General features: G+C 43.9%; 1 protein-coding gene across 3 annotated transcripts in view; it reads right to left on the bottom strand.

Annotated features, from left to right (window-relative positions):
* Window positions 1-7,324, bottom strand: part of LOC135532897 (transforming acidic coiled-coil-containing protein 1-like) — a 29,508-nt gene extending 22,184 nt beyond the window's left edge. For 2 of the 3 annotated variants that reach the window (XM_064960324.1, XM_064960326.1), the window contains exon 1: window positions 6,988-7,324. Coding sequence is in view for 2 of the 3 variants with exons in the window: in XM_064960326.1 (XP_064816398.1) it covers window positions 6,988-7,052 (65 nt within the window). In the remaining variant the exon portion in view is untranslated. Of the gene's footprint in view, window positions 1-514; window positions 588-6,987 lie in introns of all 3 variants that reach the window. The other variant, XM_064960327.1, reaches the window with a different exon arrangement.
* Window positions 7,325-13,972: the final 6,648 nt, after the last annotated feature.

Below are 13,972 nucleotides of genomic sequence, written 5' to 3'. Positions count from 1 at the left end.
GTGGATACACATGAATGTTGTCTGTCTTGTGCAAGAGGAGAGCTCCATCTAATGGTGATCAGTGGTCTCTGACCAGGTCCAGTCTCTAACTGTCAGTCTGGAGGAGAGGCTCTGTTTTAGTTAGACAGAAACACACAGGAATGAGAGAGAAAATCACTGTTTAGAGTGCTAAGTACACCCACCCTCTGTCTCTCTGAGTCCCCCTCTGTCCCTCTCTGTCTCTCTGAGTCCCCCTCTGTCCCTCTCTGTCTCTACGAGTCCCTCTCTGTTTCTCTCTCTCAGTACCTCTCAGTCTCTCTATGTCTCTCTCAGTCCCCCTCAGGCAGTACTAACCATGTTTGAAATTTGAATTCTGTTGTACAACTCTGTTCTGAATGCAGTAATGCTTTAACCTAGTTTCTCCCATGCTTGTGTACGTGCGTGTACATGTGTGTAGAGCATCATCATGACGGGTGTTTAAATATAAATGACTATTGTCGGCATGGTTACAAGTAACCAGGCCAGCTGACATTACATCATCATCCTGGGGATGTAGTCTGAAGTGCATTGCATCATCTTGTACTCCAACAACAGCCCTTGTGATTGTGCTAGATGGTGAGAGAAAGAGAGGGAGGGAGGGAGGGAGGAGAGCGAAAGAGGGAGAGAGAGAGAGAGAGAGAGAGAGAGAGAGAGAGGAGGGACAGAGAGAGAGAGGGAGAAAAAAGAGGAAGGGACAGAGAGAGGGAGAGAGAGACATGAGTAGGAAAGACAAGTGCAGATAGTGCTACAATCAGTCCTTTGATGGGGAATTTGGGAGGCATCCCTGAGATAGTTTGCAGATAACTAACATCTGCAGATTTAATTTAGGCCCCAGAAAACACACACTGACACACAAATGATAGATGAAAGGACCAGTACAACCTCTACTACACAGAGGTCTAGACATATTATCTTGAAAGATTAAGGACACTTGCTCTTTCCATGACTTAGACTGACCAGGTGAAAACTATGATCTCTTATTGATGTCACTTTTTAAATCCACTTCAGATCAGTGTAGATGACGGGGAAGAGACAGGTTAAAGAAAGATGCTTAAGCCTTAAGACAATCGAGATATGGATTGTGTATGTGTGCCATTCAGAGGGTGAATGGGAAGGACAAACAATTTACAGTACATTGTGCGGCAGGGTAGCCTAGTGGTTAGAGCATTGGACTAGTAACTGAAAAGTTGCAAGTTCGAATCCCCGAGCCGACAAGGTACAAATCTGTCGTTCTGCCCCTGAACAGGCAGTTAACCCACTGTTCCTAGGCCGTCATTGAAAATAAGAATTTGTTCTTAACTGACTTGCCTAGTAAAATAAAGGTAAAATGTAAAAAAAATTGGAACGTATTCAGACCCCTTCACTCTTCCACCTTTTGTTACGTTACAGCCTTATTGATTAAAAATATTTTCCCCCTCAATCTGTGTGTGTGTGTGTGTGTGTGTGTGTGTGTGTGTGTGAGGTATCAGTTTAAGTGTGTGTGAGTGTGTGGTTAGAGTCCAGTGTGTGTGACTGGTCGTTGCAAAAGAACTAGTGCAAAAAGGGTCAATGCAGGTAGTTTGGGTAGCCATTTAATTAGCTATTTAGCAGTCTTGCTGTTCAAGGTCCTGTTGGTTCTAGACTTGGTTCATTGGTACACTTGCCATGTTACAGCAGAGAGCATAGTCTGTGGCTTGGGTGGCTGGATTCTTTGACAATTTATGGGGCCTTCCTCTGACACCGGCTGGTATAGAGGTCATGGATGGCCTGGGAGCTCGGCCCCAGTGATATACTGGGCCATAAGTACTACCCTATAGCGCTTTGCGGTCGGATGCCAAGCAGTTGCATACCAAGCGGTGATGCAGCCAATCAAGATGCTCTCAATGGCGCAGCTGTATAACTTTTTGAGGATCTGATGGCCCATGGAGGAGGGGTGGTGGGGGCGGTGAGGGGAGGGGATGAAGAAATTAGGAGTCAGATTTCTGTTCCACTTAAAAATGATGAAGAGGCATTGTGTGTTTGGACCATGATTGATCCTTAGTGATGTTAACTTGAAGCTCTTAACCCACTCCACTACAGCCCCCTCATGTGAATTGGAGTGTCCTCGGCCCTCCCTTTTCTGTAGTCCATGATCAGCTCCTTTGTCTTGCTTACGTTGAGGGAGAAGCTGTTGTCCTGGCACCACACTGCCAGGTCTCTGATCTCCTCCTTTCAGGCTTGTATCATCGTCGTCGGTGATCAGGCCTACCATTGGCATGTCGTCTGCAAACTTAATGATGGCATTGGAATCGTGTGTGGCCACGTAGTCATGGGTGAACATGAAGTACAGGAGGAAACTAAGCATGCACCCCTGAGGGGCCCGCATGTTGAGGGGCAGCATGGTGGATGTGTTGTTGCCTAACCTCACCACCTGGGGGAAGCCCGTTAGGAAGTCCAGGATCCAGTTGCAGAGGGAGGTGTTCAGTCCCAGGGACCTTAGCTTAGTGATGAGCTTCGAGGGCACTATGATGTTGAACGCTGAGCTGTAGTCAATGAACAGCATTCTTACATTGGTGTTCCTTTTGGGAAAGGCAGTGTGGAGTGCAATAGAGAGTACATCTGTGGATCTGTTGGGCCATATGCGAAATGGATTGGGTCCAGGGTGTCTGGGATGATGGTGTTGATGTGAGCCATGACAAGACTTTCAATGCATTTCATGGTTACAGATGTGAGTGCTACATGGCGAAAGTAATTTAGACAGTTTACCTTGCCGTTCTTGGGCATAGGGACTATGGTTGTCTGCTTGAAACATGTAGGTACAGTATTACAGACTGGGTCAGGGAGAGGTTGAAAATGTCAGTGAAGACACCTGCCAACTGGTAAACGCATACTCTGCGTACGCGTCCTGGTAATCCGTCTGGCCCTGTGGCCTTAGGAATGTTAACCTGGTTAAAAGGTCTTACTCACATCAGCTACAGAGAGCGTGATCACACAGTTATCTGGAACAGCTGGTTCTCTCAAGCATGGTTCAGTGTTGCTTGCCTCGAAGTGAGCCTAGAAGGCATTTAGCTTGTGTCACTGGCCAGCTCGTGGTTGGGTTTCCCTTTGTAATCCGTGAGTTTGCAAGCCACATCCGACGAGCTCAGAGCCGGTGTTGTAGCATCAGATCTTAGTTCTGTATTCTCGCTTTGCCTGTTTGATGGTTCATCAGAAGGCTTAGCGGGACTACTTATAAATGTCTGGGTTAGGGTCCCGCTCCTTGAAAGTGACAGCTCTAGCCTTTAGCTCAGTGTGGATGTTGCCTGTAATCCATGGCTTCTGGTTGGGATATGTACGTAGGTCACTGTGGAGACTTAAAAGTGCATCGACGATGTAATGAAGCCAGGGACTGATGTGGTGTACTCAGTAGTTTAGCATCCGCTTCATCAGACCACTTCCTAATTGAGCGTCTCACTGGTACTTCCTGTTTGAGTTTTTGCCGCAATCAGGAGGATAAAGTTATGGTCAAATTTGCTTATCTTTTTGCCTATGTGTGTGCGTGTGTGCGGCTATGAGGGATAAGATTGTGGCTCTTATTTGCTGATCTATTTCAAGCAAATCATCATTTTTAAGTGGAACAGAAATCTGACTCCTAATTTCTTCATCCCCTTCCCCTCACCGCCCCTCCTCCATCTCTTTCATTCATATTGTGAGTTGAGAGTGACCTGCATTTGGAGGGTTTCTCAGGGGGAGTGGGATATTCAAAAAAATTAACTTCCATTTCACACCACACACTTGTACAGGTTACACACTTATACATGTGTGAAACAGGACAAATATAAGCACCCCTATCAGATCTTTAGAGCCTATTCAGAATGTAGAACAATGATCTATCTTTGGCCTGAAGCTCTCCCTCTTCCTCTCCACCTCTTCTCCTCTTCCTCTGTTCCTCTCCACCTCTCTGTCAGTACTAAATCACCAACATTACAACTCGCTGTCTATAGACAGACATTGTGCGTGTGTGTTCGTGTGCATGCAGTGGTGTAAAGTACTGAAGTAAAAATGATTGAAGTACTACTTAAGTACTGTTTGGAGGTATCTGTATCTTACTTTTTATATTTTTTTTAACTTTTACTTTTACTCAATTACATTCCTAAAGAAAATATGTACTTTTTACTCCTATACATTCTCCCTGACACCCAAAAGTACTAGTTACATTTTGAATGCTCAGGCAGGACATCAATATGGTCCAATTCACACACCTAACAATATAAAGCTTTGCCACCCCTACTGACTCTGATCTGGCGGACTAACTAAACACAAATAATGCTTTTGCAAATTATCTCTGTGTGCCCGTTTGTTCGTAAATGTAAAAACAAGAACATTATGTCATCTGGTTTGCTTCATATAAGGAATTTGATGTATAGCATTTACTTTTTACTCAAGTTTGACAATTGAGTACTTTCCCCATTACTGTACTTAAGTACATTTAAAACCAGACACCTTTAGACTTTACTCAAGTAGAATTTTACTAGGTGACTTTTCATTTTTCATTTCCAGTAAGGTTTTTATCTTTACTTTTACTCAAGTCTAACAATTCAGTCCTTTTTCCACCACTGTGTGTACACCATTGTTTGGGGAATTATGTATCCTGTGTGTCCCTGTATTGCTACACACAATATTCTGGTGTCTGTCTGTCCCTCTGTCCCTCCTCTCTGTCAGTCTGTCCTTTCACAAGACAGAAGCCACTCGTCAGTAAAAGGCACATTACAGTCCGCTTAGAGTTTACCAAAGGGCACCTAAAGGACTCCCAGACCATGAGAAACAAGATTCTCTGGTCTGATGAAACCAAGATTGAGCTCTTTGGCCTGAATGCCAAGCGTCACGTCTGGAGGAAACCTGGCACCATCCCTAAGGTGAAGCATTGTGTTGGCAGCATCATGCTGTGGGGATGTTTTCAGCAGCAGGGACTGGGAGACTAGTCAGGATCAAGGGAAAGATCAACGGTGCAAAATACAGAGAGATCCTTGATGGAAAAGGTTCACCTTCCAACAGGACAACGAATCTAAGCACACATCCAAGACAACGGAGGAGTGGCTTCGGGACAAGTCTCAGAATGTCCTTGAGTGGCTCAGCCAGAGCCTGGACTTGAACCCCATCGAACATCTCTGGAAAGACCTGGAAATAACTGTGCAGCAACGCTCCCCATTCAACCTGACAGAGCTTGAGAGGATCTGCAAAGAAGAATGGGAAAAACTCAGAATGAGGCAAAGGTTCACCTTCCAACAGGACAACGACCCTAAGCACACAGCTAAGACAACGCAGGAGTAGCTTTGGGACAAGTCTCTAAATGTCCTTGAGTGGCTCATCTAGAGCCCGGACTTGAACCAGATCGAACATCTCTGGAGAGACCTGAAAATAGCTGTGCAGATACGCTCCCCATCCAACCTGGCAGAGCTTGAGAGGATCTGCAGAGAAGAATGGGAGAAACTCCCCAAATACAGGTGTGCCAAGCTTGTAGCGTCATACTTAAGAAGACTTGAGGCTGTAATCGCTGCTAAAGGTGCTTCAGCAAAGTACTGAGTAAAGGGTCTGAATACTTATGTCAATGGGATATTTCAGTCTTTTAGTTTTTAGTAGTTTGCAAAAATGTTGTCATTATGGGGTATTGTGTGTAGATTGAGGGGGAAAAAATAATTAAATCCATTTTAGAATAAGGCTGTAATGGAACAAAATGTAGAAAAAGTGAAGGGGTCTGAATACTTTCCGAATGCACTGTAAAATCAGCCAAACAAAGGCGGCTCTGTCTGTAGGCTTTCCTCTGATTTCATGAGGGCTCCAGCTAACAGAAGAAGTCTCAGATCCAAGTCTCGGAGCCACTCAGGGCTTCAGGCTGTAAAATACCTTACAGTTGCACTACTCTGGGTAATTCAGTGTCAATCAGAATTACCTCCACTGTAAACAACTGCTGTGGAACATAACAACACCACTAATACATCCAGTAGTACTAATGAGTCACCGTGACAACAGGATGGTTAGAGCAGAGCAGCATCGTGGTTTGACTGGGTAGTGCGTGTGTGTGGGGTACTAAAGGGAAAGTGATGAGGTGTAAGAGGAGTAGCAGATCATTAACATGGTACTGATCCACTGGGTCCTACTTGGAGAAAGAGAGGACTGGCTGGTATGTTACCATTGATTTGTGAGTGAGTGAGTGAGTGAGTGAGTGAGTGAGTGAGTGAGTGAGTGAGTGAGTGAGGGAAATAACAACCAGATCTTTTATCACATAAGACCATAATTAAGGGACTCAACTCAACCACACCTTAACACTTGACTGAGGAGGACATCAATACCAGAGATAATACAGAAAAGGCTATATTAACAGAAAATATTGTTCTCGTGTTGACTGATTACTGAATTTACATCCCACTATTGGGTTTCTTATGTACACATCTAGAACATTGTTTCTATCTTTCTCCCTAACATGTATTTGTAATTGAACTGCCTTTCATTAAACACTGTGTAGTATCATATAATTCAATTTTAGCTTGAACAATAAATGTTTTTGCTTGTTGCTTCTCTGCAAGACATCTTACTTCACAAGGGTTGAAGTTATGCAAAACTGTGAATCCAGCAGCTGTTAGTGGTCAGGTGTGCCTCAGTCAGAAGTGTGTCTGTCAGTAAACCTGATCACATCTCTCTCTCATTACATCATTATTCATTACATTAGATTAGCCTCTACTAACGATCCTAATGACCTGTTCTCTCCTTCCCCTGTTCTAAAATTAAATCATTTACATGCTCACAGGACAGGAAAAATATCAATTTGGATAGAGTGCTCTAAAATAGACATGCCAGTCGCTTGGAATAAGTCATAACACACACACACACACACACACACACACACACACACACACAACACACACACACACACACACACACACACACACACACACACACACACACACACACACACACACACACACACACACACACACACACTGTAACAGTGATAGGGGGGTGTAGTCTACTCACATGCTGCTCTTCTTCCTGGGGGAGCCAAAGGAGTTCTTCCTGTGCTGACTGAGGGAGCCCCCCATGGCAACGCTGGGTGTGTGTTGTGTGTGTTGTATCTTGTTCAAAGCGACCGGCTAGTCTTTTTTAGAGCGCTTTCTCCATATTCCCACTCTTCCAAAATAGTAGAATCCCGGTGATGAAGGCACAGCCTCTATAGACTCTTCTCATTTAACACACTGCATCTCTCTTTCTCTCTCTCATCTAGGCTGAATGGTCTAGCAGCCCAGGAGCCCTGATCACATGCCAACTACTACACCAGTCCCTGCCCCTCTCCATCCTTCTAACCCCTCCTCTCCCTCTCTCCCTGTCCTCTCCCTCCTTCTAACCCCTCCTCTACCTCTCCTCTTCCTCCTTCTAACCGCTGCTCTCCCTCTTTCCCTCTCCTCTCCCTCCTTCTAACCCCTCCTCTCCCTCTCTCCCTCTCCTCTCCCTCCTTCTAACCCCTCCTCTCCCTCTCTCCCTCTCTCCCCCCCTCCTTCTAACCCCCCCTCTCCCTCTCTCCCTCTCCTCTCCCTCCTTCTTACCCTCCTCTACCTCTCTTCTTCATCCTTCTAACCCCTCCTCTCCCTCTTTCCCTCTCCTCTCCCTCCGTCTAACCCTCCTCTCTCTCTCTCTGCTTCTATCTTGCCGTCCCTCCTGCACTGAGCAAATTACAGTCACTTGTAAGGAATTACAGAGATTCTCTAGAGAAAGAGAGTGAATAGGGGAGAGAGAGAGAGAAAGTGGGAAGGAGGGGGTAGTGTTAAAGGCCACTAAGCTCTGGGAATGAGGGCGGGGGAGGATAGCTTGGCAGAGATGAGGGGGGATGGGGAGGTGTGGCTAGCCTGGTATGGGTGAGGGTACTGTCCGGAGGGAGTCTCGGCCCTATTGTTAGTCGCTGAACAACAGACAGAGATGGGAGGAGGGAGAGGGGGGTGGTGAGATGAGAGAGAGAGAGAGCAGAATTAGGACGATACCCGCTAATGATCAAAATCCAGAAAATAGCCATTAAATTTGCAACCACCTAGATGGAAGTGATTCCCAAACCTTCCATAACATAGCCATCCCCTACAGAGAGATGAACCTAGAGAAAAGTACCCTCAGCAAGCTGGTCCTGAGGCTCCGTTCACAAATACAAACAGAGCCCCAGGACAGCAACACAAATAGACCCAACCAATTCATGAGAAAACAAAAGATAATTACTTGACACATTGGAAAGAAATAACCAAAAAACAGAGCAAACTGGAATGCTATTTGGCCCTTAAAACAGAGTGTACATAGTGGCAGAATACCTGACCACTGTGACTGACCCAAAACTAAGGAAAGCTTTGACTATGTACAGATTCAGTGAATATAGCCTTGTTATTGAGAAAGGCCACCGTTAGAAGACCTGGCTCTCAAGAGAAGACAGGTTATGTGCTCACTGCCCACAAACTGAGCTTTACTTCCTAACCTACTGCCAAATGTATGACCATATAAGAGACACACATTTCCCTCAGATTACACAGACTCACAAAGAATTAGAAAATCAAATCACATTTTGATAAACTCCCATATATCGGTTAGGTGAAATACAACAGTGTGTCATCACAGCAGCAATATTTGCGACGTGTTGCCACAAAAAAGGGCAACAAGTGAATAACAAATATCATTGTAAATAGTAAATACAACCCATATTTATTTTGGTTCGAGTCCAAGAGATCTTGGTTCAAGTCCAGGCTCTGTCGCAGCTGGCCGCGACCGGGAGACACATGGGGCGATGCACAGTCCGGGTTAGGGGAGGGTTTGGCCGGCAGGGGTGTTCTTGTCCCATCGCACACTAGCGACTCCTGTGGCGGGCCAGGCGCAATGCTCGCATGGATTTTCCTCTGACCCATTGTTGCGGCTGGCTTCCGGGTTGTGTCAAAAAGCAGTGTGACGCTTGGTTGGGTTGTGTTTCGGAGGATGCACGGCTCTGGACCTTCACCTCTCCTGAGTCCATACAGGAGTTGCAGCGATGGGACAAGACTGTAACTACCAATTGGATACCTCGAAATTGGGGAGAAAAGGGGTAATAAAAAAGATATATACAGTGCCTTGCGAAAGTATTCGGCCCCCTTGAACTTTGCGACCTTTTGCCACATTTCAGGCTTCAAACATAAAGATATAAAACTGTATTTTTTTGTGAAGAATCAACAACAAGTGGGACACAATCATGAAGTGGAACGACATTTATTGGATATTTCAAACTTTTTTAACAAATCAAAAACTGAAGAATTGGGCATGCAAAATTATTCAGCCCCCTTAAGTTAATACTTTGTAGCGCCACCTTTTGCTGCGATTACAGCTGTAAGTCGCTTGGGGTATGTCTCTATCAGTTTTGCACATCGAGAGACTGAAATTTTTTCCCAATTCCTCCTTGCAAAACAGCTCGAGCTCAGTGAGGTTGGATGGAGAGCATTTGTGAACAGCAGTTTTCAGTTCTTTCCACAGATTCTCGATTGGATTCAGGTCTGGACTTTGACTTGGCCATTCTAACACCTGGATATGTTTATTTTTGAACCATTCCATTGTAGATTTTGCTTTATGTTTTGGATCATTGTCTTGTTGGAAGACAAATCTCCGTCCCAGTCTCAGGTCTTTTGCAGACTCCATCAGGTTTTCTTCCAGAATGGTCCTGTATTTGGCTCCATCCATCTTCCCATCAATTTTAACCATCTTCCCTGTCACTGCTGAAGAAAAGTAGGCCCAAACCATGATGCTGCCACCACCATGTTTGACAGTGGGTATGGTGTGTTCAGGGTGACGAGCTGTGTTGCTTTTACGCCAAACATAACGTTTTGCATTGTTGCCAAAAAGTTCAATTTTGGTTTCATCTGACCAGAGCACCTTCTTCCACATGTTTGGTGTGTCTCCCAGGTGGCTTGTGGCAAACTTTAAACGACACTTTTTATGGATATCTTTAAGAAATGGCTTTCTTCTTGCCACTCTTCCATAAAGGCCAGATTTTTGCAATATACGACTGATTGTTGTCCTATGGACAGAGTCTCCCACCTTAGCTGTAGATCTCTGCAGTTCATCCAGAGTGATCATGGGCCTCTTGGCTGCATCTCTGATCAGTCTTCTCCTTGTATGAGCTGAAAGTTTAGAGGGACGGCCAGGTCTTGGTAGATTTGCAGTGGTCTGATACTCCTTCCATTTCAATATTATCGCTTGCACAGTGCTCCTTGGAATGTTTAAAGCTTGGGAAATCTTTTTGTATCCAAATCCGTCTTTAAACTTCTTCACAACAGTATCTCGGACCTGCCTGGTGTGTTCCTTGTTCTTCATGATGCTCTCTGCGCTTTTAACGGACCTCTGAGACTATCACAGTGCAGGTGCATTTATACGGAGACTTGATTACACACAGGTGGATTGTATTTATCATCATTAGTCATTTAGGTCAACATTGGATCATTCAGAGATCCTCACTGAACTTCTGGAGAGAGTTTGCTGCACTGAAAGTAAAGGGGCTGAATAATTTTGCACGCCCAATTTTTCAGTTTTTGATTTGTTAAAAAAGTTTGAAATATCCAATAAATGTCGTTCCACTTCATGATTGTGTCCCACTTGTTGTTGATTCTTCACAAAAAAATACAGTTTTATATCTTTATGTTTGAAGCCTGAAATGTGGCAAAAGTTCGCAAATTTCAAGGGGGCCGAATACTTTCGCAAGGCACTGTATATTTAAATTTAACACAGGCTGCAGTGAGCTCTACGATAGTGACGAGCCCGGAACAAAACATGAGGTAGAAGAAGACAAAATAACTCTAACAATCCAATGCTGTACTGTATCTAAGAAGGTGAATTTAAGTAGGATCATCCTAGGATCATTCTCTTCAAATCATCATCACCTACAACTCCTGTACGGACTCGGAAGAGGTGAAGGTCACCGCTCTGGGATCATCAACACGGCTGATTAGCTGTCCACTCTTCCAGAACGAGTGCAAGTAAACAGACAACTAAGAAGGACATTTTGACCTCTTGTGGACAATCAGAGACTTACACCTAAGAACAACGGAGAACCCTGTCCGAAGGAGAAGGCCCAATCAACCCTCCTCACAAAGCGGAACCCTTTCCACGAATGCCTGGGCCCAACAGAGATACCCGACGAAGACCTTCAACATGTACAGTGGGGCAAAAAAGTATTTAGTCAGCCACCAATTGTGCAAGTTCTCCCACTTAAAAAGATGAGAGAGGCCTGTAATTTCCATCATAGGTACACTTCAACTATGACAGACAAAATTAGAAAAAAAAATCCAGAAAATCACATTGTAGGATTTTTAATGAATTTATTTGCAAATTATGGTGGAAAATAAGTATCTGTATTCATAGTCATGTATAATTCAGAGATTAGGGCCAAATTAATTTAAGTCAATTTACTGATTTCCTTAAATGAACTGTAAAATCTTTGAAATTGTTGCATGTTGTGTTTATATTTTTGTTCAGTGTAGATGGTTGAGTACTGTGCCCCCAATGTCTCTGTTGTTTAGGAAACACATCCATCCTCCTTTCCTTTATGTGAAGCCTGACCCCCAACTGGAGAGATGAGGAACTGCATCTCTACTCATAAACCCGGCAGCCCTTAACACTGCTTCATGTCAACTGTTGTGTTGTTGAATGAAAGAAGTTGTCCTAGTTCTCATTTAACTCTCTTTAATAATAACTAACAGTCAGACAGGTTTCACAGTTCACCGCCATTCTTATAACATGTAGTTAATCTCTGTGAACCCCGGCTCCCACACACAAAGACCAGCAGTAGCATGTGAATATTGTTGCAGTGGATGAGATGCTGATAAACTAACTCTGAACTTTCCTCTGAACGTTCCTCTAGACATTGGGCAGCAGTGGGTACATGTTTGCCTCCTGGTAAGGCTCAGATACACATTCATCTGGTCTCTCTGGCAGGTATTCTCTCAGCTGGGGTGGAGAATGCAGAGCACCCCTGATCTGGCGTGAGAAACTACAATAACCCTAACCAAAGGGTCAGGTGCAAGAAGGACTATAAACCACTGACACATGCTTCCTAATTAAAACATGATTCATGAAGTCAAATATTTTTCTAAACACATATACAGTCGTGGCCAAAAGTTTTGAGAATGACACAAATATTAATTTTCACAAAGTCTGCTGCCTCAGTTTGTATGATGGAAATTTGTATATACCCCAGAATGTTATGAAGAGTGATCAGATGAATTGCAATTAATTGCAAAGTCCGTCTTTGCCGTGCAAATGAACTGAATCCCCCAAAAACATTTCCACTGCATTTCAGCCCTGCCACAAAAGGACCAGCTGACATCATGTCAGTGATTCTCTCGTTAACACAGGTGTGAGTTTTGACGAAGACAAGGCTGGAGATCAGTCGGTCATGCTGATTGAGTTTGAATAACAGACTGGAAGCTTCAAAAGGAAGGTGGTGCTTGGAATCATTGTTCTTCCTCTGTCAACCATGGTTACCTGCAAGGAAATACGTGCCGTCATCATTGCTTTGCACAAAAATGGCTTCACAGGCAAGGATATTGCTGCCAGTAAGATTGCACCTAAATCAACCATTTATCGGATCATCAAGAACTTCAAGGAGAACAGTTCAATTGTTGTGAAGAAGGCTTCAGGGCGCTCAAGAAAGTCCAGCAAGCGCCAGCACCATCTCCTAAAGTTGATTCAGCTGCGGGATCGGGGCACCACCAGTACAGAGCTTGCTCAGGAATGGCAGCAGGCAGGTGTGAGCGCATCTCAGTGAGGCGAAGACTTTTGGAGGATGGCCTGGTGTCAAGAAGGGCAGAAAAGAAGCCACTTCTCCCCAGGAAAAACATCAGGGACAGACTGATATTCTGCAAAAGGTACAGGGATTGGACTGATGAGGACTGGGGTAAAGTAATTTTCTCTGATGAATCCCCTTTCCGATTGTTTGGGGCATCCGGAAAAAATCTTATCCGGAGAAGACAAGGTGAGCTCTACCATCAGTCCTGTGTCATGACAACAGTAAAGCATCCTGTGTGGGGTTGCTTCTCAGCCATAAATAAAGAATGGTACCAACACATCCTCCAAGAGCAACTTCTCCCAACCATCCAGGAACAGTTTGGTGACAAACAATGCCTTTTCCAGCATGATGGAGCACCTTGCCATAAGGCAAAAGAGATAACTAAGTGGCTCAGGGAACAAAAAATCTATATTTTGGGTCCATGGCCAGGAAGCTCCCCAGAACTTAATCCCATTGAGAACTTGTGGTCAATCCTCAAGAGGTGGGTGGCCAAACAAAAACCCACAAATTCTGACAAACTCCAAGCATTGATTATGCAAGAATAGGCTGCCATCATTCAGGATGTGGTCCAGAAGTTAATTGACAGCATGCCAGGGCGGATTGCTGAGGTCTTGAAAAGAAAGGTCAAGACTGCAAATATTGACTCTTTGCATCAACTTCATGTAATTGTCAATAAATGCCTTTGACACTTATGAAATGATTGTAATTATACTTCACTATTCCATAGTAACATCTGACAAAAATATCTAAAGACACTGAAGCAGCAAACTTTGTGAAAATTAATATTTGTGTCATTCTCAAAACTTTTGGCCACGATTGTATATGGTTCTTAGTCTCTGTAAGATTCAATTGTAAACCAGTTTATATGAATAAGTCAATCCGATAGCCTGTCAAACAATGAAATAAAAAACACTTGTGACAAAAAGACTCTTTTAAAGTTTTATTATGACATAAACAATATGTAAGCACACTGTGTAGTCTATGCATGGTACTGTGGTTGAATAAAAAAAGTACATTTGGTAACACGACAGGTTTAATGCATTACGATGCTATATGACCTCCTTATAAACATCTTATCTCATAATAATCCTGACTAAAGTACAACCATTGAGTCAGTAAAACTATTATAATAAGACATAATAAGGGCTCATACATGCTTATATCAATTATTAAAGTATACTTGTC

The sequence above is a fragment of the Oncorhynchus masou genome, unplaced genomic scaffold (assembly GCF_036934945.1).
Source record: "Oncorhynchus masou masou isolate Uvic2021 unplaced genomic scaffold, UVic_Omas_1.1 unplaced_scaffold_2092, whole genome shotgun sequence".
Taxonomy (NCBI): Eukaryota; Metazoa; Chordata; class Actinopteri; order Salmoniformes; family Salmonidae; genus Oncorhynchus; species Oncorhynchus masou.
This window is presented reverse-complemented; position numbering and strand designations above follow the sequence as displayed.